The following is a 24,917-nucleotide window of genomic DNA, read 5'->3' on the forward strand; positions in this document are numbered from 1 at the left end:
AGTAATTCCCTGCATGTTTTTCTTGCTAGTGTAGCTACTAGAAATGTGATTTTTCTCATTGTTTCTAAGTGTGGTCAGCTTTTCGTTCACAATGAAAACAAGATTCACCACCGTGGATATCAGGGCAGTTATTGCCGAGATCAGTGCTAAGTAGGTGATACGTGTTATTAATCCCAGCCGTGTGTCTAAGCTAACAAGCGTTCATATTAATGTGTCCACAGATGTTGATCATGCATTTATTCTTTCACAGCTACATTGGCATGAGAGTGAACAACGTGTATGACATCGACAACAAGACTTATCTCATCCGTCTGCAAAAGTAAGGACAGTTTATAAAAACCTTCTCCACACGTTTAAGTGTAATGGTGTGTCCCATGGCATAAAGCTCTTCAGTAAAGAAGCAATACCACGATATAAAGCACTGTTATTTTTTTAGCTCACCATATACTTTGTATGCAAAATCATAATCTGCTAATTATACAATAGCTGACATGTGATGTAAAAAGTACAGTACTTTCCTGAGAAATGTAGTGGAGGCAAAGTATCATGTGGCATGAAATTGGAGTAAAATATTTCAAAATTGTACTCAAGTACAGAACTCAATACATATACTTTACTTATGTAGGTATATTCCACCACTTTCAGGCATTATGTATAAGTCAGTGTCATGTCTTTGTCCCAGGCCTGACATCAAAGCTATTCTCCTGATTGAGTCTGGGACTCGGATTCACTCCACAGACTTTGAATGGCCCAAGAACATGATGCCTTCGGGCTTTGCAATGAAAGTAAGAACATCTTTAAAAATATCATTACTGTTTAATTTTCACCGTATTGTAGTCTTTTATGATATTTATATTTATGATTCAAGTGAGATTTCACTGAGAATTCCATTGAAACCATTGTTTCCTTGAAGTTGAGTGTGATGAACATCAACCAGACCGTTTGACATGTTTTTTTTCCTATTCCTAAACAGATTTGATATGTTAATATCAGTACACGGTTCCTGTTATTGTGATTTTCCTGTATTTGCTTATTTATGTATTAGTTGTAATAAAACTGAATGTTTAAAGCAACTTTCTCCGTAGTGTCGAAAACACCTGAGGTCACGGCGGTTGGCCCAGGTTAAGCAGCTTGGGATTGACAGGATTGTTGACCTCCAGTTTGGCTCAGATGAGGCTGCCTACCACTTGATTATTGAACTGTATGACAGGGTGAGAAAACATTGTGAGATGCATATATCAAACTTCTGATCTTCTCAGCCAGGATCCAGAACCATGACATTAATGTGTGTGTGTGTGTGTGTGTGTGTGTGTGTGTGTGTGTGTGTGTGTGTGTGTGTGTGTGTGTGTGTGTGTGTGTGTGTATTTGCATCTTCAGGGTAACGTCATTCTTGCAGACCATGAGTACACCATCCTGAACCTGCTGAGGTTTCGTACAGCAGAGGCAGAGGCAGAAGATGTTAAGATTGCTGTAAGAGAGCGGTACCCTGTGGAGAGCGCCCGACCCCCTGAACCTCTCTTCAGTTTAGATCGGTAACTACATCTTTATACGTACTTGTTGAGTTTGTGGACTAGATGGACTTCTATCAGAATTCAATAAACATGTATTACTATTTATTTACCAGTGAAACATAATGTTGTCCTATTACTTTTTTATGCAGACTTACTGAAATCCTCAGCAAAGCACCAAATGGAGAGCAAGTTAAAAAGATCCTGAACCCTCACCTTCGTAAGTAGCAAGGCAGCAGTTCTGAAAAGTTGACCTGAAACAGACACACTTGAGGTTAAATGTCTTTAAGATATTTTATCATGTAAATTAACAAATTGAACTTTGTTTTGTGTCTTTTCCAAACACCCCTCCAGCCTATGGAGCCACTCTGATAGAACACAGTTTGATAGAGGCGGGACTGCCCGGCTCTGTCAAAGTTGACACTCAAGTTGATGCAGGTATCGTAGAGAAATAAAGGTTACTGATTTATGTAGTGGTTGTAATTTACGATTAGATATAATTAAAAAAAACAAAACCATTATTTGTAATGGTTTTCTGTAACTACAGTATTTGTTCTGACTGCTTTTTCAGTTGCACCTAAAATCCTGGAAGCCCTGCAGATTGCAGAAACGTATATGGAAAAAACAGAAAACTTCAGTGGCAAAGTAAGGGATCTTTCATTAGCATTCTTTATTTTGAGGATCCTGTAATAGATTGTTGTATTCACAAAGACTCTGCTCGGTTTAATTCAAGGGCTACATCATTCAAAAGAGTGAGAAGAAACCAAGCTTAACTCCGGGCAAAGCCAGTGAAGAACTGCTCACGTATGTCCGGGATTGTTCAACACAATTTGTGTCTATACCCAGCATTTTTTAAAATTTTTACAATATTGTTAATTCATTTACGTCAATGATGTCTACTTTCAGATATGATGAATTCCACCCATTCCTCTTTGTCCAGCATGCAAAGAGCCCCTATTTGGAGTTTGATACTTTTGATAAGGTAAACATTGGCAAGACTGCTTATTTATTATTTATTTATTTCTTGATGCTTTCTTTAGGAAATATTATTGACCCTTTCTTCTTTACAATGTGAATTCATACTTCTGGCATAACTGTTCTATGAATCCAATGTGATCCTCTCACTCAGGCAGTGGATGAGTTCTTTTCTAAGATGGAGAGTCAGAGGATTGACATGAAGGCCTTGCAGCAGGAGAAACAGGCTCTGAAGAAGTTGGAAAATGTTAAGAGGGACCACGAGCAGAGATTAGAGGCCTTGCACCAAACCCAGGTCAGTATTACTGCCAACTTTTAGGTGCGTCTGCTGTGAATGCTGCACAGAATGGCTCCTGCTTTCCTATTTGTATTTGTGAAACATTAATGTTGGTGTTGTTGAGAAGAATTAACTGACATTTGCGAAAGGGAAGTTCAGTCATTTCATCTCAACATCGCTGAAATTCATGAAATCTGGTCTTGTGTATTGCAGGAGGTGGACAGAATAAAGGGTGAACTGGTGGAGATGAACCTCCCTGTGGTAGAGCGGGCGCTGCAGGTGGTGCGCAGTGCACTGGCGAATCAGGTGGACTGGACTGAGATCGGCATTATCGTCAAAGAGGCACAAGATGCTGGTGACCCAGTGGCCTGCGCCATCAAGGACCTGAAGCTGCAGACCAACCATATCACCATGCTTTTAAAGTGAGAACTTCTGATACAGAAACTTGAGTCCCACAGACCGCTCTGGTTATTGTAACACCATTTGGCTCATGCGTATCTTTTTCTTTCTAGAAATCCATATATTTCTGAGGAAGAGGAAGAGAAAAAAGATGTGGTAGAGGAGAAAGGGAAAAAAAATAAAGACAAAGGACAGAACAAGAAGTTGCAAAGGAACAAGCCCACATTAGTAGATGTGGATCTTGGCATGTCGGCTTATGCCAATGCCAAAAAGTAGGTTTACATGTATTCCTTTAGACATAGAATTAAGCATTATGTGGTGTTGTTTTTACAGCTGTCACTGTGATTTTTAGGTATTATGACTTCAAACGCAGTGCTGAAAAGAAAGAACATAAAACTATTGAAGCAGTAGGCAAGGTAAGAAAGCTGTTTTATTGACAAGGAAAAGTGTAAGCCTTTATCCATATGCAAACTCAAGATTTATTGCAGTTTAAAAGTTATGGTGACAAATTATTGTATGATCGGCAAGGAACTATGGGGTCAGATCAGTCTCAATAATTGCAAATGCACACAGAAAGACTCGCAAATGCAAACAGAAAGATTCAGAAATGCGCACAGAACAATTCACAAATATATTCGATTTACAAATAAATTTGACTCTCAAATGCACGCAGAACGATTCACAAATACATTCCAATGCACACATAATAAATTACGATTTATATAAATGTAAAAAAACCCCAACACAAATATATTTCTGCATTTGTATGTATACAAAGGATTTGCAAATGCGTTTTTTTCAACATAGCTATAGAGCTAAATCCAGGTCAAAAGTTTTGATCATTTGAAAAAATAATTTGAACCTGAAAGTTCAAGTTGTGGTTTTGAACATTGAAAAAATACAGCAATGTATTCAAAATAAAAATAAGTGAATGATATTTTTGTTTGGGTTGAATATAATTTTGATTCTGTTCTGTAATTTTTTTTAATACATTTGTTTTTTTCATTTTTCACTGTCATATATATTTTGATATTTGAGGTCTTGTATTTTTCAGTTTCAGATTTTATATTTTCAGATTCAAGTTTTTTTTTTCTTCAGTTTCAAATCGTTTTTTTTCAGTTCATTACATGACATTGCATTACAGTCATTTAGCAGACGCTTTTATCCAAAGCGACTTACAATAAGTGCATTCAACATTGGTAATCAAAAGTAGTAGTCAAGTTCAGACTTTTGACCCTGATCTAGCCCCACGCTAGATCAGAGTCAGCATGGCTTCAACTGAGAGGGGCGTGTCATCATGAGTGACAGCATAACAAAGAAGGCTGAGGACCGTCCTCCACCACGTTGCCTTCAGGTAACGTGGGCACCGCGAGAATTATGATTCAACACTTTCTATACACCATATTCACGTGAATGCAGTGGGGGAAAAACTGAGCGCCAGCTATCCTGAGGGAAACATCGAAGGGAACAAGCTACTGGTTCAATTAGTCTTTTGCCCCTATACCCAGGTCTGACGACCGATTTGCACGTCAGGACCGCTATGAGCTTCCACCAGAGTTTCCTTTTGGCTTCGCCCTGCCCAGGCATAGTTCACCATCTTTCGGGTCCTATCGCACAAACTCACGCTCAACCTCCCTGATGGTGCGGACAAGACGGGCCGGTGGTGTGCCCGACGCCGCGGGGCCGGCACAATGGCCCTCATTTTCATTGCGCCACGGGGTTTGCAGTTGCGTCTCCCTCTGACTCGCGCGTGCGCTAGACTTCTTGGTCCATGTTTCTAGACGGGTCGGGTGGGTTGCCGACATCGCCGCAGACCCCTGATGCCTTTTACTTGAGCCAATCCCCACCCTGGCGACGCGGTTAGGGCGCACTGAGGACAGTCTGCCCCGGTCGACAGTTGCGCTGGGGACCCGTCCCTCCCCCCAGGGAGAGCAGGCACAGCGATCACTTAGTCCACGGCCCCGGAAAGCGGCGAGATCTGGGTGGGGAGCGCTGAAAAGCACCTTCGCCCCAAGCCTTTCCAAGCCAACCTAGTGCCTGTCGCGGCGCACCACCACGGAGGATATGGCCTGGCGAGGGTATAGCAGTCCTGACATGCAAATTGGTTGTCAGACCTGGGTATAGGGACGAAAGACTAATCGAACCAGTAGCTGGTTCCCTCCGAACTTTCCTTCAGGATAGCTAGCGCTCACAGTTTTTTCCCCACTGCATTCACGTGAATATGTTGTATAGAAAGTGTTGAATCATAATTCTCGCGGTGCCTTGAAGACGGTCCTCAGCCTTCTTTGTTATGCTGTCACTCATGATGATATGCCCCTCTCAGTTGAAGCCACGCCCCACACGCTAGATCAGGGTCAAAAGTCTGAACTGAAAAAAACGATCTGAAAGTGAAAAAAAAGATTTGAAACCGAAGTTGTTTTTTTTTAATCTGAAATTATAATATCTGAAACTGAAAAATACAAGACCTCAAATATCAAAATGAAAATGAAAAAAATAAATGTAGTCAAAAAAATTACAGAACTGAATCAAAATTATACAAAAAAACTTTTCATTCACTTATTTTTATTTTGAATACATTGCTGTATTTTTCAATGTTCAAGACCACAACTTGAACTTTCAGGTTAAAATTATTTTTTCAAATGATCAAAACTTTTGACCTGGATTTAGCTCCATATGTAGCCAATCAGATGTCAGCCTCATTTTCAACTAATCACATGAGCAGCACCCCTTCCCCACGTGGCTGTCAGCGGCGAATTATTCATGCTGCGTTAATCGCGTCATTCGCGCCTCCGGTCTCGCCGGGGACCATTTGTGTTCATTTGCGTGAATCACGCTAGACGCGCTGGAGAGGGGGCGTGGCTTATCGCCCTGGAAGCCGTTCAACTGTCCGCCATCAACCATGGACAAAATAACCTATATTTAGGGCCCGAGCACCGGTAGTGTAGGACCTATTGTTATTCTAATTGGGGCCCGAGCTATTGAAATTCTAATAGTTTTTATTATTAGGGCCCGAGCAACCGACAACGTCGGGCCAGCGAAGGCCCTATTGAAATTCTATGGGGTATTATTTTTTTTAATTAGGGCCTGAGCACGACGAAGTCGGGTCGAAGGCCCTATTGTTATTCAAAGAATTATTATTGGGGCCCGAGCCACCGACAACGTCGGGCCAGCGAAGGGCCTATTGAAATTCTATGGGGTATTATTAGGGCCCGAGCCACCGACAACGTCGGGCCAGCGAAGGCCCTATTGAAATTGTAAGGATTATTATTATTAGGGCCCGAGCAACTGACAACGTCGGGCCAGCGAAGGCCCTATTGAAATTGTAAGGGGTTTTATTAGGGCCTGAGCATGACGAAGTCGGGTCGAAGGCCCTATTGAAATTCAAAGAATTATTAGGGCTTGAGCACGACAAAGTCGGGTCGAAGGCCCTATTGAAATTCAAAGAATTATTATTATTATTTCGCCTCTTAAATCGCATTTTTCAGGGCTTTATCATACTCAAAAACTCCCCAAATTTGACAGGCACATCAGGGCTGCGTGAAAATTTGAGATTTTATGGGTCCGTTTTTTGTGGTATGAAAAAATGACTCACTAGCGCCTCCTACAGCTTAAGAGACCACGCCCTTCACCCGACATGTCCGATTGACTTGAAATTTGACACACATGTTCACTTGAATTTGCTCTACAATCAGTACACTCTAATCATGAAGCTCCGCCCATTCAGATTTCCGCCATTTTGACTTTTGTGAAAAACACATTTTTGCAAACTGCTCCTAAACGCTGTGTCATATTGCTACCAAATTTGACGTGGATCATTATTCATTCAATTTCATCAAAACCCCCCCAAAAAAGTTAAGAAGTTATGGACCAATGAACTTATAAGGGGCGTGGTTCTGTACGTCAATCAACCTCACATTAAAACCATTGTGGCTATCATCAAAAGATTTGAGGCAAATGTCCACATAGCAATCTGTAACGTACCCTCACATTTTCATTTCCTTCAGCCACTAGAAGACGCTACAGTAGTTAGCTCTTTTTGGCCATTTTTCCCTTTTTCAGGCTTTGTATTTTCACGAATTCCTCCTACAGTATTTATGCGATTGGCTTCAAATTTGGTCAGCACGATCTTAAGACTTTTATAATGAAAATCATGAGTTTTTATGCAACAACCTTGGCGTGGCGTGGCATCCATTTTGGTCAATTTTTCATGAAAATTGAAGTTGTTGTAACTCCAAGGTACATTGTCAAATCTGCCCAAAATTTCTTATGCAGGATGCTAGTCCAGGCCTAAAAACATTCCCATGCCTCAATTTCCACATAGTCATAGCGCCACCTACTGGCAAAGGGAAATGTCAAGGTTTACACTTTGATGTACTCCTCCTAGCCATTTCACCAGATCAACCTCACATTTTAGAAAGAAAGCCTTTAGACATTGATGATAGTTCATCATGAATATTGTGAGTTTTCGTATAACTCTGTTATCGTGGCAACGCTTTGTTCGCCATGAAAAAGCAAGCAGATTTTTCTGTGATTTGGGATACTCAAAAACTCATGAAACTTTGTACATATGTCGTAGGTGATGAAATTAAAAATCTCATGTGGATTCTTGGCTTGGTCGTTATAAATTGTCTCGATAGCGCCCCCTGCAGATTTTCAACAAAGCAGCCCCCATGTATCATATGAAAAAGTCTCTTGGGACCATGCTCTAAAATCAACCAAACGTCGGCCATTTAGATAGATAGATAGATAGATAGATAGATACTAACTTTATTGATCCCGCGAGGGGAAATTATTTTGTTAGTCATTTTGATTTTTGTTTGAATTTTCCCTTGATTTCTAGTCGCTATACTTTAACGAACTCCTCCTAGGGACTTTGTCAGAGCCACTTCACATTTGGACAGTACAATCCAAAGACCTTTGTGATTAAAAAGCTTTATGTTTGATGCAATGGCGTAGCTGTGGCGTTTATTTTATGCGACTCCCATCAAACTACGTTTTCAGGCTTTGTATTTTGACAAACTCCTCCTACAGAGTTTATGCGATCAACATCAAATTTGGTCAGGTCAATTTAAAGACCTTTGTGATGAAAATGTATCAAAATGGTGCGTTTTCATTGAACGACCTTGACTTGGCGTGCGCCCACTTCGCTCACATTTTGTGCCATTCGCTATGAAAGAGGGAGTTGTTGTAATTCCAAGGTACATTGTCCAATCTGCCCAAAATTTGTTATGCATAATGCTATTTCAGGCTTGAGCACATTTCTATGCCAAAATGTTCTCAAAGTCATAGCGCCACCTACTGGCAAAAGGAAATGACACGTTTTATACTCTGATGTACTCCTCCTAGCCAGTTGATCTGATGGACCTCACATTTTCGGAGGAAAGCCTTAAGACATTGATGATACTTCATCATGAATTTTGTGAGTTTTCGTTAAAATATGTTGCCATGGCAACGCATTATTCACCGTGAAATGGAAGCTCAGTTTTCTGTGGCTTAGGATGAACAAATAGTCACGTTTCACCTAGATGTATGAAATTTGGTAGGCACATGTATCACATATAGACTTAAAGAAAAGTCTCTTGGGACCATACTCTAAAATCAACCAGAAGTCGGCCATTTTAATTTTTGTGTGAATTTTCCCTTGATTTCTATTTGCTATACTTTAACAAACTCCTCCTAGGGACTTTGTCAGGTCCACTTCAAATTTGGTCAGTACAATCTAAAGACCGTTGCAATTAAAAGTTACTTAAAGCTTTACGTTTGATGGAATGGCGTAGTCGTGGTGTGGTGGCCATTTTACGTGATTCGCCATTAAACAACAAGCTGATGTAACTCCACTGGACTTGCTTAAATCTGTCCCAAACTTGCCATACTTGATAACAGTCATTGCCTAAGGATGACTACAATCCAATTTTCACTCAAAGTCGTAGCGCCATCTACTGGCAACAGGAAGTCAGCGTTATGTGACAGACGGAATCCGATTTGCATGACATTTACATGATGTGGTCTGCACTTGATGTAGAGCAACATAATGTATGTTTGCGCGTGTTCTCTAGCGCCACATATTGGATACAGGAACTGGTAGAATATTTGCATTACATAAATTCCAGCATCGCAGAGTCCAGCGGGAAAAATAAGTTAAACTCCGGGACGCGGAGTCCGATGGTCAAAGACATTTGCGGCTGCATCTGCCGGCATCCCGCCAGTACCCCCGAGATGCGGGAAGGTGCGAGGGCCCATACATCGCTGCTTGCAGCTTTAATTATTCTTATTCTATGTCTTTGAAGGGGAAAAGGAGGTGCTTGGGATACTAGTGAGATCTTGAAATTTGGCACACAAGCCAGAATTTGCGAAACTCGCAGAATGCTTGGTGTTTCCAGCTGCACAATGAAAAATTGGCTCTATAGAATAGCCCCAACATTAAGTTTCACCTAGCTGTATGAAATTTGGTAGGTATGTGGAACTTGATGGGACGTACAAAAAATCCTCTTGGAGTTTTTCATTTAACCAAACAGGAAGTCGGACATTTTGAATTTTATGATGTTTTTGGACTGTTTCAAGGCATCATACTTTAACGAACTCCTCCTAGAGATTAAACCTGATTGCCTTCAGATTTGGTCAGTATGCTCTTGAGACCTTGCCAGTGAAATGTTACTCAAAGATCAAAAAGTTATTGAATTATGTGTCCGTGGCGTGGCGGCAAAAAAACACCATTCGCCATGAAACAGGAAGTTGTTGTAACTTGGTCGTACATTGTCTAATCTGCGCCAAATCTCTCATATGTCACAAGATCCTGACCCGGAACACATCTATATGACAATTTAGAATCACAGTAATAGCGCCACCTAGTGGCAACAGGAAGTCTTAGGTTGTGTTCTTTGACACCCTACTGCTCACAGATTAATTAGATCCCTCTCAAATTTTGTCAGAAAAGCCTTAAGACCTTGATAATGCTTCATTGTGAAAATTGTAATGAAGTTGTTGAAGCGTGGCGACGTGGCGGCTCTGCAAATTTCGATCCTTCGTCGTGAACAAATAAACTGATGTAACTCGCCTCCACATCATCAGACCTTTACCAGATTTCCCATGTTTAATGAGTCTCCGGTCCTGAAGACATCTACAGAACAATTTTGTATAATAGTCATAGTGCCACCTAGTGGTAACAGGAAGTTAAAGTCTCTATACTTTGTCATGTTTCTCTTAGTATATAAATCTGATGAACATCAAATTCCACACAAGTGTAAGAAGTTCATAATGCCAATTCATGAAGCTTTTGATGTTTCGTTGAACGCTGTTGCCGTGAAAATCGACAGTAATTTTGAGAAGCTAAAAATGCTCGAAACATAAGCAAACTTGGCACACAGATCACAAGGCCAAATTGTAGTTCTATAATATGATTTTATTCGTTCAGAATTGCAAATCGGCTCAATAGCGCCCCCTACAATATTTCGACAAAGCCGCCCTCGCAGTACGTTTCACATAGATTAACAAAATTTGGTACGCACATGTATCACATGTGGACTTAAATAAAAGTCTCTTGGGGCCATGTCCTAAACCCAACCGGAAGTCAGCCATTTTGAATTTAGTATGAATTTCTAGTGTCGTTTTTGCAATTTCCAGGTGCTTTACTTTAACGAACTCCTCCTAGGGAATTAATCAAATCAACTTCAAATTTGGTCAGTATAATGTAAAGGCCTTTGTGATGAAAAGTTACTCAAGGGTTGTTGTTTCGTGAAAGGCCATTGCCATGGCACATTCTTTGCCATGAAAAGCTAAAGTGTCTTTGAGGGGCTAAAAAAGCTTGAAACATAACCAAACTTGTCAAACACATTTAAAATCCTGAATGTAGTTATGTAATGTGATTTTAATGCTTCAGAGTGGCAAGTTGGTTCGATAGCGCCCCCTAGAATATTTCGACGATGCAGCCCTCGCAGTACGTTTCACCTAGATGTATGAAATTTGGTAAGCAGGTGTATCACATGTAGACTGAAAAATAGTCTTGGGGTCCTTGCTCTAAACCCAACCGGAAGTCAGCCATTTAGAATTTTGCATGAATTTCTAGTGTCGTTTTTGCAATTTCCAGGCGCTCTACTTTAACAAACTCCTCCTATGGAATTAATCAGATCAACTTAGAATTTGGTCAGAACAATCTAAAGACCTCTGTGATTAAAAGTTACTCAAAGCTTGTTGTTTCTTGAAAGGCTGTTGCTGTGGCGACGCATTCTTCGCCATGAAAAACAAAGGTGTTTTTGTGGGGCTAAAAATACTCAAAACATAATCAAACTTGTCACACACATTTAAAATCCTGAATGTAGTTATCTGATATGATTTTAATGCTTCAGAGTGGCAAATTGGCTCGATAGCGCCCCCTACAAAATTTCTACAAAGGAGCCCTCGCATTACGTTTCATATAGATTTACAAAATTTGGCAGGCACATGTCACATGTGGATCTAAAAAAAAGTCTCTTGGGACCATGCTCTAAACCCAACCGGAAGTCAGCCATTTTTAACTTTGTGTGAATTTCTTGTGTTTTTTTTTTGTCATTTCTAGGCGCTCTACTTTAACAAACTCCTCTTAGGGAATTAATCAGATCAACAAAAAAATTGGTCAGAACAATCTATAGACCTTAGTGATTGAAAGCTATAGAAAGCTTGAGGTTTCATGGAATGTTGAGAACGTGGTGTGGCGGCCATTTTACATGGTTCGCCAGCATACATCAAGCTGTTGTAACTCGACTGTACTTTTTCAAAACTGTTCCAAACTTGACATGCTTGATGACTGTCAAGACTTTAGAACTCCAGCATGCCAATATTAGCTCATAGCGCCACCTTCTGGCAACCATGGTCGTAAGCAGGATTCTAAAATTACAGCTGTCCAAACAATGAACTTATTAAATATTCCTGGCCACACCACCAGAAAATAAGACTTCTCTGATCTAAATATGTGCAAAGTGAGATGTTTGGAGAACGTTCGAACATTTCTCCTCAACCGTTCCCGCTTTGAGTCACTCAGCAATGATTGTCAGAGCTACCTGCACAAACAAACAGTCGGTTTTGAGACCTGCATTTACTTTGACAGTCTGTTATGTTACACTAAAGCATATTCACAAACAATTATTTTTGTCAATCTTTACAGGCTTAGATTTAGGATTGTATTTGGAGATACACTCAAAACATTTGAGTCTTAAGACCTGACAAAATTACCTGGCTATGCCGTTGGTACCACAGTAAATAGCGTCAAACTCGTGCATGCAGTGTATGATGGTCACAGAACTGAATGACCACATCAACCAGAGTCCTGCCAGTACCCTCGACATGCGTGAAGATGCGAGGGCCCGATCAATGCTGCTTGCAGCTTTCATTTTATTTTAGCATTGTAACCGAGCGTCCTGGGTTCGTGTATGAGGGGCACTTATAAGACAGTAATAAGCGGAGTCAGGAGACCAGACATCTCGTTCAGCCCACGGCTTCTCTCTTTATTTTAGTTTTTGACGCGGGAGTTGCTTTTCCTCTACGGCAACCCTGAAGGGACATATCATATCCAATACAAAACGATAAACATGAGACAGTCTGTTACAGCATTATTTGTTTTTTACTTTGCATGATGCGCCCCTGACCGCACGTCCCTTCGTAGAGCCCTGGGTGAACACAGACGGATACAGTATGTATTTCCTTATTCAACAACGGCAGGACGTCAGTTATGACAGGAGGAACATCTCAACGCTGATAGGCTATCGCGCCGCAGCGTCACGCCATTTTTTCGCCAGAGTTGAAAAATTTCAACTCACGCGTTTGGGGCGTTTTGGCGATTGAAGCGAATTTGTGTCAATCGCGCCGCGCCGCGCCATCGCAAATTTGCGTCACTCCAGTCTCATCGCGTCTGTGTATAGACTTTGTATGTAATCTCGTTGCGGGAATAATTCGCACCGCGTTTGGTGTGAACACAGCTGGCAGCCTCGTGGGAAGTGGAGGGGGAAGCTGCGCACATGTGATTGGTTGAAAATGAGGCTGACATCTGATTGGCTACAGATAGGTCCATGTTGAAAAAAACGCATTTGCGAATCCTGAGACGTCAGGGGAGTCTCAAAAAACCCACACACAAATGTGGAGCGATCTACAAACAAATACAGTGCGATCCACAAACAAATACGTACAAATCCACAAACAAATAGAAAAAGCCACACACATATACATTCAAATGCAGAAATATATTTGTGATTTTTTTTGTTACATTTATATATATCGTAATTTATTAATGTGTGCATTGGAATGTATTTGTGAATTGTTCTGCGTGCATTTGTGAGTCAAATTTATTTGTAAATCCTTCTGTGTGCATTTGTAAATCTAATATATTTGTGAATTGTTCTGTGCGCATTTGTGAATCTTTCTGTTTGCATTTATGAGTCTTTCTGTGTGTATTTGCAATTATTGAGACTGATCTGACCCCATAAGGAACATCATTATGATCAGCGCAAGTATTTGTGTTTCTAAGGATCATTGTTTATAACCACTGTATACTGTTCAATGTTCTTCTACTTTCATGTCATTCAAGGCTATGAAATCTGCAGAGAAAAAAACACAGCAAACACTGAAAGAGGTGCAGACTGTGACCACCATTCAGAAGGCCAGGAAAGTCTACTGGTAAGTAACACATAACCATATGTGCCTAATACATAGTCAGACTTGAAGACAGTATTTTTATATGTACATGACTAGCAGTGGAGCCTTTCATCCTCTCATCCTTTCTCCCCATTTGGCAGGTTTGAGAAGTTTTTGTGGTTCATCAGCTCAGAGAATTATCTCATCATCGCAGGAAGGGATCAGCAGCAGAACGAGATAATTGTCAAACGCTACCTCCGTGCTGGTAATAAATGACCTTATATACTCTTACCTTTTTAAAAAGTAAGTTGCTTCAAAATGGAGCTGGTTTATCCCCTCATTTGTGCCTTTTACTCTGTCAGGTGATATTTATGTTCATGCCGACCTCCATGGAGCGACTAGCTGTGTCATCAAAAACCCCTCAGGTAAACCTGTGCATTTCCATCCACTATTTGACCTGATGTTTTGTGAACATACTTGATTTTTACTTGTTCCACTTTGTCTCTGCCCCTCTATCTTCCTGTTGCAGGTGTCCCCATCCCTCCTCGTACCCTGACAGAAGCTGGCACTATGTCTGTGTGCTACAGTGCTGCTTGGGATGCCAAGATCATCACCAGCGCTTGGTGGGTTCATCATCATCAGGTAAGTCATCAATATCAGGCAACTGAATTTTCCAGCTTTTCATGTTTATATATATATATATATATATATATATATATATATATATATATATATATATATACTATTTGTACCTCTCACACACTGACTACTGATACCATTTTATATAAGTAGCATCTAAATTACAATGTATTTCTCGGACAGTGGCCATTATAATTCGACTTTTATGTATGGGGAATGATGTACTTACCATGTTCCATACTTTTAAAATGAAATGACTGCTTCAAAGGGGTTGCTAAAGCAAGGGGGAAAACAAGGTAGTATATTTGCTGCTAACAAGCCAAGAGGCAAAGTATATTTTCATGTTTGCTGTTTCTTTATTATCATCATATTTTAAAAGTGTGATTAGTGTGAAAGTATTATATTTAATACATGTGTGACATAACTCACCTTAACCTTTACAAGAAAACTCCACAGGGTATTTTAAACAGTTATATTCACATTCAGTGTTTCTGACCAAACTTGTTGTGTGTATCGTTGTGGTCTAACATATGTGATTAGTGCACTTCCATCCTCAGCAAACATTTTCAAAGCTATTTTTTTTTTATTCTTAATTGTGCATTGTTTACATTCCATGTTTGCTGTCTTCCGGTCATCTTATTCCCTACTTTTGATGGTCTATTGTTACATTCCTTATGGTGTTCATATTGCTACTAGTGGCCAAAACTCCACAGGGTAACAGATATAAAGAGTGTTATCAGACATGGGGAAATGAAAAACTACAAGCAGTAAAATGCTTAAATTATGACATTGATTATTTATCATTAATTAGCGTGATATTTTTTATCTGTGTTCAGGTCTCTAAGACGGCTCCCACTGGAGAGTACCTGACCACTGGAAGTTTCATGATCAGAGGTATGACACACTACAATTTTAAATTTAAGGTGTATACATTTTCTCAGGCACCAGAGAAGTGTTACTGCAAATGATGGCATCTAACAGAGGACCTAACATTTGACATATTTCTTTCCAGGAAAGAAAAACTTTCTGCCACCCTCTTACTTGATTATGGGCTTCGGATTTCTCTTCAAGGTACATACCATCATGAGCTGTGAGTACATAATTAATTATTTGTCTTCAAACAATTAACTTCACGCTTGTCTCTGTGCAGGTCGATGAGCAAAGTGTGTTTCGGCACCGAGGGGAGAGAAAAGTGAAAACTGTAGAGGAGGACATGGAGGATGCCACATCTAGAGCTGCCGAGCTGTTAGTGGAGGAAGAAGAGCTGATAGGTAGCAGACACAAAATTAATGACTGGATTTACTGTGTATGCAACAACTACAATCGGGTGTTGTAGCTAACTCTGTTGCTTTGCAGGTGATGACAGCAGTAATGAAGATCAGGGTGAGGAAAGAGCGATAGGAGATGGAGGGATGGGTGGGGGGAATGATGGTGCGAATGGAGAACTGGCCACTGTTCCTGAGGAGGACAACCTGGAGGCAGAGGTAGAGAAGAGTGGAGAGGAAGACAGCGAGGAGGAAAAGGAGATAAAGAATGAGGAGAGTGAAGAATTCAGCTTTCCAGATACAACTATCTCCCTGTCTCATTTACAGCCCAGCAGGTAACATTACCATTACAATGCTGACACTGTAAGAATAAGAAGGTCTTGCCCACCTTTCTACAAACCTAATAGTTCAATCATTGCACAGAACAATGAATGGTACTTAATCAAAGTGTCTCTCCTTATTTCTAGGAATACCCACAACCCTGGTTTCAAAAAGGAACTGAGCACTCAGGTAAAACCCTGGACTAAAAGCTTTACTTTAAGCAACACACCTGTTAATTCCAGCTTGTTATAGGCATAGTTGTGCACTTGCCACTGAAACAGGAACCTGTTCCTATTAAATCTGCACACATTTTAATGGTAAGCTTCCAGTTTCCTTTTAAAATCACTGGTGATTTCTTCTGTTCTTAGTCATCTGTTGCTCAGAGGGATCTTTGTCTCTTTCTGCCCTTTCAATAGTCAGTCTGGTTGAAAATTGTACAGCGTTTTGTTCCCCATGAACAAACCCTTCATACAAAATAACATCTATTTGTAAAGAAGACTGTCTCCAACCGAAAAGCATGACATACAATTACAAAATATAGAGTAGTCCTCTCAGACCCCAAACATTTTAGCGTTAGTGTACATTACAACACTTTCATCTAGGTGATATCATAAAGGCATAACTGTCATACTCATGTTGATTCATTAATTTCTCTTCAGGTTGAGCTAGACGCACAGGGGAGGAAACACATGACTGCCAAGCAAAGAAGGTAATTGAATGGAATAAAATACATGAAGTTATGTTCAACATGTACTTTTTCCTGTTAAGCTCCTACCATAAACCTGAGAGGCTTTCAGCAACAGGTAGTGTTGAGACATTTGGTTGGTTTAAGAAAAAAAAGTAACAGGCGTTATGTAAACTTTATTTAATTAATAACTTTCTAATTGTCCAGTCATTGATACAATCAGGTGTTTTTTTCTTTTTCTACTAGAGAAGAGAAGAAGAAGAAGCAGAAACAGGAAGGTTGCAACACTGAGGAGAAGACTGAGATTTTGTCCGCTGGATCAGCAGTCGATCAGGGATCCAAAGGTGGAGGAGGTCCCTCCCAGCCGCCACCGAAGAGAGGTCAAAAGGTAAGAGAGGAGTTTGATAAGATAAAATAAGATGTTCTGTTCTTAGGTTCAAATAGAAAACAAAGTAATACAACTTCAGCAATACAAGTATGAATTTGCAAATCTTTCCTGGGGAGATACAATTTAGAAGAGAACAACAAATTCCAGGACTAAAACTAATAAGGAATAAAACCATGTACATGGGATTAGGAGACAAACAACATCAGTATAATTAGTAAGAGCATGAGTAGGAACATATCTTTCTTTTCATAATCTGCAGCAAATTTTTTTAATCATCAATCACAAAATGGATTGGTACAGTGTCAGTTCTTTTAACAATACCTTACCTATTGTGTTACGTGTCATAGTGAGTCTATTTGAAGGATCAATCTTGAACCTTAACTGATCCTATACTTCAATCTATGTTGTTTTTGTGTGTATATCTTCCCTGTTGTCACCGCAGAACAAGTTAAAGAAGATCAAAGAGAAGTACAAAGACCAGGATGAAGAGGACAGGGAGCTGATGATGCAGCTGCTTGGGGTGAGGATGAATAATAAAACTACTCTCTAAGCAGTCATTACTATGTTCTGTCCAGTGACACTGCCATCACGCCAGCTGTAAAAATTTTAGTAGTAACTGCAACTCAGGCCAACACAGTTGTCATGTGCACAGTCCTTGAGACTGACACAATGAATAACGGTGTAAACACTTTTTTTCTGTAGTCAGCTGGTTCCACTAAGGAAGAGAAGGATAAGGGGAAGAAAGGAAAGAAGGGGAAGGGGAAAGACGAACCCGTCAGGAAACCAGCCCCTCAGAAACAACCCCAGAAACCTCGTAATGAGGAGATTGCAGCAAAAAAAACAGAGCAGACCATAGCAGGGGAGGGTGATGAGGGGAGACAGCCTGGAGAGGAAGGAGGTCCTGCTGAACAGGAGGACAAGGTACGTGACACAATGAAGATCCAATACCAGTGTCTGAAGTGTACTATATGTGTGGTGATTTTAACAAAGTTACCTTTGTATCGTATATGTTTTGTAATCCCTTTTTGAATGGTGTTCTGTCCTTCAGGAAGATGATGCTGACCCGGACAACCCTGGTGCAGAGGTGGGTTCTTAATGTAAACTTGAATAAATAAATACTTCTTATAGTTAATAGAAAGAAACCATTATTCTGTCTACGATGTATGTACAGTATTCAAATAATTCAAAGAACATTTTGGAGATAAATGAGTGTTTATTAAGGGACAGTGTGCAGGATTTAATGGTGTGGTTGCAGATTGCAACCAACCAAATACCCCTCCGCTCACTCTTCCCTTTCCAAGTCTGCGGTAGCGTGAGCCACCGAATGCAAAGTCAGATGGCTGCTGGCAGTACCACGGTTTCAATCCTCCGGCTCACGTTACCGCAGTCTCACAAATTGAGAACTTGAAAGACTCTTTCCAGAGTGGTGCAACACGGGAGACTTTGTGAACCCGCTCCCTGTGTAGATATGAAGGGCTTGTTCTAAGCTAACAAAAACACAACAGTTCTTAGTTTCAGGTGATTATGAGGATAACATATTTATGAATATTATATTTGATTCCTGCGAATACATCCCCCCCACAATGCTACACACTGCCCCTTTAAGGCAACACTCAGTTTACTTCTGCATTAGTTTAACTTTAGTTTTCCTTTGTGCCGCCCCAGGAAGCAGAGGATCTGCTCACCTCTCTGTCGGGCCAGCCTCATCCTGAAGATGTGCTGTTGTTTGCTGTGCCAGTCTGTGCTCCATACACTGCCCTTTCCAACTACAAGTATGTGCAATTAATCTTGTTGTGTTTAAGTGACAAAGGGAAGCTTGCAGTGGCTGAATAAGTTTGTTTTGTTAACCACAGACACAAGGTGAAATTGACACCAGGTTCTCAGAAGAAAGGAAAAGGTAAGAATAGTGATCCATTCTAATATTCAGAAAGCCTTTGCTGAATGCTTTAAAAAATTGTTATTCTTTGTTTGTACCAGCTGCACGCACTGCAGTTTTCAGCTTCATGAAAGCCAGAGATGCCTCAACCAGAGAGAAAGACCTGTTCCGCAGTGTCAAGGTAAAGTTTACTGCAATTTTTTATGCCAATTTCTGACATATAGTACTATCTTTATATTTCATTTTCTATAGCATACTATACTGTCTTTTTGTGACATTCTTTACAACATACTATGATTTTTAATGACATCTTATAGTATAGCTTTTTTGATGACATACCATTTTTTTTTTTAAATGTACATCTTTGTGTACAAAAAAAATCATTTAGTTTGTTGAAAATAATGAAATTTCATACTATAGTATTTCGAAGTCTTAATACAATGTCGAAAAAAGTAATACAAAATCATAGTATAGAATGTCAACATTTTTATTTAAAAAGCCATAGAAAAGCCACAATATAGTAAGTCGGCAAAAGACATAAGTAACTCAAAAAAAGTATTAGTATTGCACGTCCAAAAAAGTTTGTTGAAAAAAACATAAAAAGTCATAGTATAGTATGTCTAGAGTTGGCATATTATATGCAAGAAGGTCTTGGTATAGTATGTGAACAAAACATCTAAAGATTTTAACAGTTAAAACTGTATCCCCTCTGATATCATCCTGTGTTGCAGGATACTGATCTATCCAGAAATATGCCAGGCAAAGTTAAAGTGTCTGCTCCAAACCTGCTGGCTGTCAAGAAGAAATAAGAGACGGTTGAACACAGAACTGTGGGACTCTGCCGACTTCACCTAGATTTCAAGCACGAGCGTTACAAGATCTGATCATCACTGTACAGAATATCAATCATTTTAGCTTAGATACTGATTGTATGTGTTGACCAACAATTTGTTTGAAATGAAAAAACAGAACTGAAGCTGAACAGAACACAGCTAATGGTATGTTTTATTCTTTGAGTACGAATGAAAATTATGCATTGTATTCTACAATAAAAAACACCAAAGGGAACATTGTGCAAACCAGGCAAATACAAACAAAGCCCTACCGACATTAGGCATTTCAGTGCAAAGTGGCTCAACATCCAATACACTCAACGTATTTAAGTTATTGATTAAACAAAATTTAAATGCTACCGGAACCACTCATGACAATTTAAAAAGGCATTAAAAGCCTTTCAGAATAAAGAACTCACACATTTTCTCACAAATATATAAATACATTTTTATATAAATACAAATTAACATCTCTGTGGCTTCAGAGGAGATAGTTTTGTGTAACAAAGCGCTAGTTTTAGGTTTGTGAGAACTTATACTATTCAAGATCATGCCAAACGTAAGTTATATCAATCATTGAAGCAACAGGCTCCTTAAAAAAAAAAAAGAAATCTGCGCTGTTAAAGCAAACCTGTTTCAGCCTCGCACCACTGTGTTTAGTGTTGAGACATTACTCATATTTTAAGTTTTATACATTTTTGAGGAAAACCAATTAAAAACTACAATCCCAACAAGTGACTGGCATGTATTCGTTTTAAAGGACTAAAACTGTTTCCCTGACTCTTGGTTATACCTTTTTAATATACATATGTAATTTCTGCCAAGAGATCCCCCTAATTGCTACACACTGTACCTTTTAAACAACAAAACTCCCCAGAATCTTAAACACAGAAGCACTGTTCAGCTTTCCTGAACTTGCAGTTATCAAATCAAGTTGTTGTATCCAGTACAGAAGTAGCAATCCATTTATCTTAGAACACAGAAATAAAAACATTATATTTAAGCTTTTCAGATGGAGAAATGAAAGAAGTCCTGCTTAAAATCAGAACATAAACTAACTCAAAAGTAGTGCAGGACCTCTGCTCTCTTTCTCTGTCAGGTCCCATTTCCAACAGCTCCACAGCTGTTCACTATTGCTTAGAGAATTTGTTTTATGTGTCCACACACATTAAACTAATGCTTCAATAGGACTATCATATCATCCATCCATCCATCCATACATACATAGTCTCCTGTAATCCTCTGGACAAGATTGATGGCTTCCTCTAAGCCTAGGAGCCCAGTGTGTTGACGCGTGCCATTCTCTGTTTGAGGCTGTGCAGGAGGTGTTTCGGCAAGCAGTCCCAGTAACTACACAAACGCTCCCTGTGCTGCAGAACGGCCTCCATACAGAAACTGGTGAGTGGGGAAAGGACAATATGAGAACAAAATAATAAAAAAGGAGACCATCTCAATTTCAGGTGTAAAATAAATTCACACTCACCGAACTAGTGATTTGGGCTGAACGTTGACAACCAGTAACTCGTTGCTGTGAGCCTGTCGAGTAAAAAAAAAAAAGTTTAGTTCAATTCAGTAGAAAACATTTAATGTATGTTATATTAACATATGACTTGCAGCTTACAGCTCTGTGATGAGACAACAGGTTGTTGGCACATCCTCCAAACACAAACACCTCTCCATCAGGACCAGAGCATGCTGTGTGCCACAGTCTGAAATACACACAGCACAATGTGAAGAATTATCCAAATACATTATGTTCCCTCAGAAACACATACCCAAATGAGTGGTCATCTCCCTCGGAGTCATTTAGCTGAAACTTGATGTGAGGATTACCTCGGGCTCTCTGTGTGACTGTGTTTAAAAGGCTTCCATTCATTTTTGCTCACATAGTACAGCCAAGCGTCACCTGAAAAACAGATAACTATTAGACAAGCGATCATTTTGAGGTAGACGAGGAATTATTTGTTACTCCAGAACAAGTGTCAGACTCACTCAGTGTCTCTCTGTCTGTGGTGAAACCTCCAAATAAGAAGATGTGGTCTGGTGACACAGGAGTGAAGGAGTGCCAAGAGCGGCCCACAGGACCCTGCTGGGGAACGCTCCTACAACAGGGTCAGAGAAGACATGGAGAGAATGCTCGAAAGTGACCATGTTCCAATGGAAAAGATGGAAGAAAAATGTATAACTTTTGAGGCACAATTAGATTAGCAAAATTTGACCTGATATTAAACGATTTATAACTATTGTCTTACTCTGTAGTTGGACCTACATAAAAGAAAAGACCACCACTTACATTTCATGCCACTCCCATGTGTCCAGGTCAATGTAGTACAGGTCATTTAGTCTGTAGTTCTGTGGACCAAGGGAGAAAGAGATGGCAGTTGAAATTAATCATTTCACAGTGAACAGGTAGGTAATATCAACCATATGAAAATAATTCACAACAAGGTTTAAGACACCTTCACCTTGAATTTGTTTTAATTTCCTTACCTTGTATCGTCCCCCAAACACATAGCCTCTGTTACCAACTGTGGCGCAAGCATGAGCTGCTCTGGGTGATGGGGTGTTTCCCTACACCAGGCCGTACCACAGAGAGAATAGATAATGTCAAATATTTTTTTCACTTGCAAGTGAAATTGGTAGTGTTGTGCATGTGTTTACCCTGGTGTTGGGCTGGCTCCATGTAGATGTCTCCAGGTCCAGTACGTGGATGTGGTTGTTCCAACCTCGTCCTGGGCTGTCCCACTGCAGCAGCAAACAAAAATACATCATCAAATGTCTTTACAGGAAATAGACACTCCAGGTTTTTTTGTCTAACTTGCAATGAAATACTTTTATTTAAACTAATACAGTTTAGAAATAAACACCGACAAAAAGATGCAAGTCAGTCAGTGTTTGTCATGTGAAGTTTTTTGTTGTTGTTTACAGACCACAAGTGAAGACGATTCATCATATTCAAAAGTCCCTTGATGAAGTCCTTGTGCAGCATAGCCGTAGCCCCCAAAGAATATAAGTCTGTGGAAACAATATCAGACAAAACTACCTTAAAATATCTCTCCCAAGATTAACAGTCGGTGACTTCTCTTGTGGATTTATTATTTTGTATTAAACAAACATGGTTCTGAAGTGTGCGTGATGTTTAACAATGTTAACATCAAAATCCAGGGGGAAAAGGGTAGTCATCCCTCACCTATTTTTCTGAATCCAGCAACCAAGCTTGTCCTTGCAGGATGGAGGAAGTCCTTTAAGATCCCTCATTTCCTCCCAAACAAGGCTGGGAGCTCTAAGGGGCAGGCGATAGATCTGCAAAGCACAGCACAAAATACAGGCATTCTGAAATATTCGCAAACGGTAAACCTGCTTCACAGTCCTATGAATAAATATGAGACAGGTGAGAGTGTTAAGAAATTTGCTTAATGTAACTGTACCCTGTTGGTGTTTCCCCTGGCGTGATGACCTCCAAATAAGTAGAGAACTCCATCAACACACACCCCACAGCTGCCTGACATGGATGTGTGTAGGTTGCCTCCAGCTACATGCTTCATCCTGTAAACAATCGGGTGTTTTTATTTGTCTACTTTGCATGCAAATCATATAAATCCAGTGCTGAGGACAATGGCATCATTGTGCAACTCTAACGTAACAGCTATTACCAGACTCCAGACTCCATGTTGTAAATCCAGATCTCATTTCTCGGCAGATACAAGTCAAAGAATCCGTGGTTTTGAGCATTCTTATAACAGGGAGAATGCATTTTAAGTAAATGTGCAGAAAAATCACAAATATACTGAAAATGTCGATTTTAGGACATGTATCTAATAAACGTCATACCTTATATCCACCCCAAACATACATGATGTTTCTGTCAATCACTGCTATGTGACCACTGCGCTCAGCTGGGGTATCCAACTCAAACGATTCAGATGCTTCGGTGTCCAAGGGCTGTTCGTCCTCCACCTCATCCTCGTCCTCATCCATGTCGTCATTTACCATCCAAGCAAACAGTCTCTCATCTTCATCTCTGTCTGAGTCATTGTCATCCTCCCCGGCTGGCAGATCTCCGATATCTTCCTCCATCTCCGCCACTCTTTCTGCCATGTCTCTACCGTCTCCTGTCAGGGCAAGAAGCGAGAAAGAGAATCACCTAGGATGGTGATGATAGGGTTAATTGATTTAACCTAGCTAACTAATCTTTACAAAAAACTAAGAAAAACAAACACAAAACGACCCACAATCTTTAAAACACTAACGTTAAATATGATGAAATAATATAAGTATCATCACAATGACTTGTCAGCTGTTAGTTTATGAGAACGAACACATAACTGTGTAAGTTATAGAGTTTCTACAAACATTAGATCCTCACCTTTAACTTTGTAGTCCACCGTTAGTCACTTTGTTAGCGACAGCTATCGTTAGCTAGCACAACGATTACTGTTGGCCTACTTTGCTAGCTTAACTGTTTAGGTTACTAAATCAATTATTGTTAGCTTAGCTTTCGTCTTAGACTTAGTCTGACTGGAATTTTTGATTAAAAGTTCCCTAAACTACTTAGCAGGTCAATATAGCGCGCACATTATCAGCTGTTCGTCGGTTGACGCCGTTAGCTCCAGAACGTTGGTAAACTCTAATATACAAAGAACTCCAAAGATTCGGTGAGAAAAATGCTCTAAAATTACATTCGTCGCGTTGGTATGGAGGCTAAACCTACATGTAGTTACAGTAGGGAGTAGAGTTGAATCGCACCCGTTGTTACCTTGTGTTTTCAAAAGTTTGTTTTTCCTGCAAATTTCAAAAAGCGGTATCCGACGCCATTTGTTTGAGGTCATCACAAGCATTCAGGGGGCACGACCGGAAGTTGTCGACCTCCTCAATCCGCCATCTTGATAAGGTCGGAGTGAAAAATGTTTTTTAACCCCTCCCAGGTTGTCGGAGCTCGTATAAAACAAGTTTACAGTCAAGTCATCCATGAAGACTCCCCAAAAAATTAACTACAAACGACATTGACAACGGATTTTCAAAGTAAAGGTCTTTCCTTTGTTAAACACCTTTGATGAACAGCCATGTATACATCAATAGTCTATTGCTTGCAAATATGAACAAAATATTTAATGAGTGCAATTTCATTCAAAACATAAAACTACAGACTGCC

The 24,917-nt window shown here is 40.0% G+C and overlaps 2 protein-coding genes across 5 annotated transcripts; one reads left to right on the top strand and one right to left on the bottom strand.

The window, feature by feature from the left end:
- LOC137877747 (ribosome quality control complex subunit NEMF) lies at positions 1 to 20,000 on the top strand. Its single transcript, XM_068717821.1, has 32 exons — positions 1 to 150; positions 251 to 319; positions 683 to 785; positions 1,086 to 1,211; positions 1,378 to 1,532; positions 1,661 to 1,728; positions 1,863 to 1,946; positions 2,080 to 2,153; positions 2,242 to 2,312; positions 2,415 to 2,490; positions 2,638 to 2,778; positions 2,974 to 3,182; positions 3,273 to 3,431; positions 3,512 to 3,575; positions 13,712 to 13,800; positions 13,920 to 14,023; positions 14,121 to 14,183; positions 14,288 to 14,400; positions 15,234 to 15,291; positions 15,410 to 15,468; positions 15,548 to 15,668; positions 15,754 to 15,997; positions 16,130 to 16,172; positions 16,643 to 16,692; positions 16,915 to 17,056; positions 17,499 to 17,576; positions 17,759 to 17,977; positions 18,105 to 18,140; positions 18,722 to 18,828; positions 18,910 to 18,953; positions 19,034 to 19,113; positions 19,664 to 20,000. The coding sequence occupies exons 1-32, from the start codon at positions 92 to 94 to the stop codon at positions 19,739 to 19,741; spliced, it is 3,186 nt and encodes a 1,061-aa protein (XP_068573922.1). The 5' UTR covers positions 1 to 91; the 3' UTR covers positions 19,742 to 20,000.
- On the bottom strand, positions 19,920 to 24,664 carry klhdc2 (kelch domain containing 2). Of its 4 annotated transcripts, none has more exons than XM_068717826.1 (14): positions 24,522 to 24,664; positions 23,597 to 23,877; positions 23,419 to 23,498; positions 23,194 to 23,311; positions 22,956 to 23,068; positions 22,696 to 22,780; positions 22,427 to 22,510; positions 22,256 to 22,336; positions 22,059 to 22,117; positions 21,758 to 21,867; positions 21,599 to 21,671; positions 21,387 to 21,474; positions 21,249 to 21,301; positions 19,920 to 21,160 (listed from the first exon to the last, which is right to left on the bottom strand). In XM_068717826.1, exons 1-14 carry the CDS (start codon positions 24,601 to 24,603, stop codon positions 21,037 to 21,039), a joined length of 1,431 nt encoding a protein of 476 aa, XP_068573927.1. In that variant the 5' UTR covers positions 24,604 to 24,664; the 3' UTR covers positions 19,920 to 21,036. The 4 variants fall into 4 exon arrangements, with proteins under 4 accessions (XP_068573927.1, XP_068573929.1, XP_068573928.1 ...); XM_068717828.1 differs by having other exon boundaries at positions 23,597 to 23,909; XM_068717827.1 differs by lacking the exon at positions 24,522 to 24,664 and adding an exon at positions 24,132 to 24,515.
- Between the last annotated feature and the right edge of the window lie 253 nt (positions 24,665 to 24,917).

This window comes from Cebidichthys violaceus, unplaced genomic scaffold (genome assembly GCF_023349555.1).
Source record: "Cebidichthys violaceus isolate CVI_PGR_0920_01 unplaced genomic scaffold, fCebVio1.0.p SCAF_22, whole genome shotgun sequence".
NCBI classification, from domain to species: Eukaryota; Metazoa; Chordata; class Actinopteri; order Perciformes; family Stichaeidae; genus Cebidichthys; species Cebidichthys violaceus.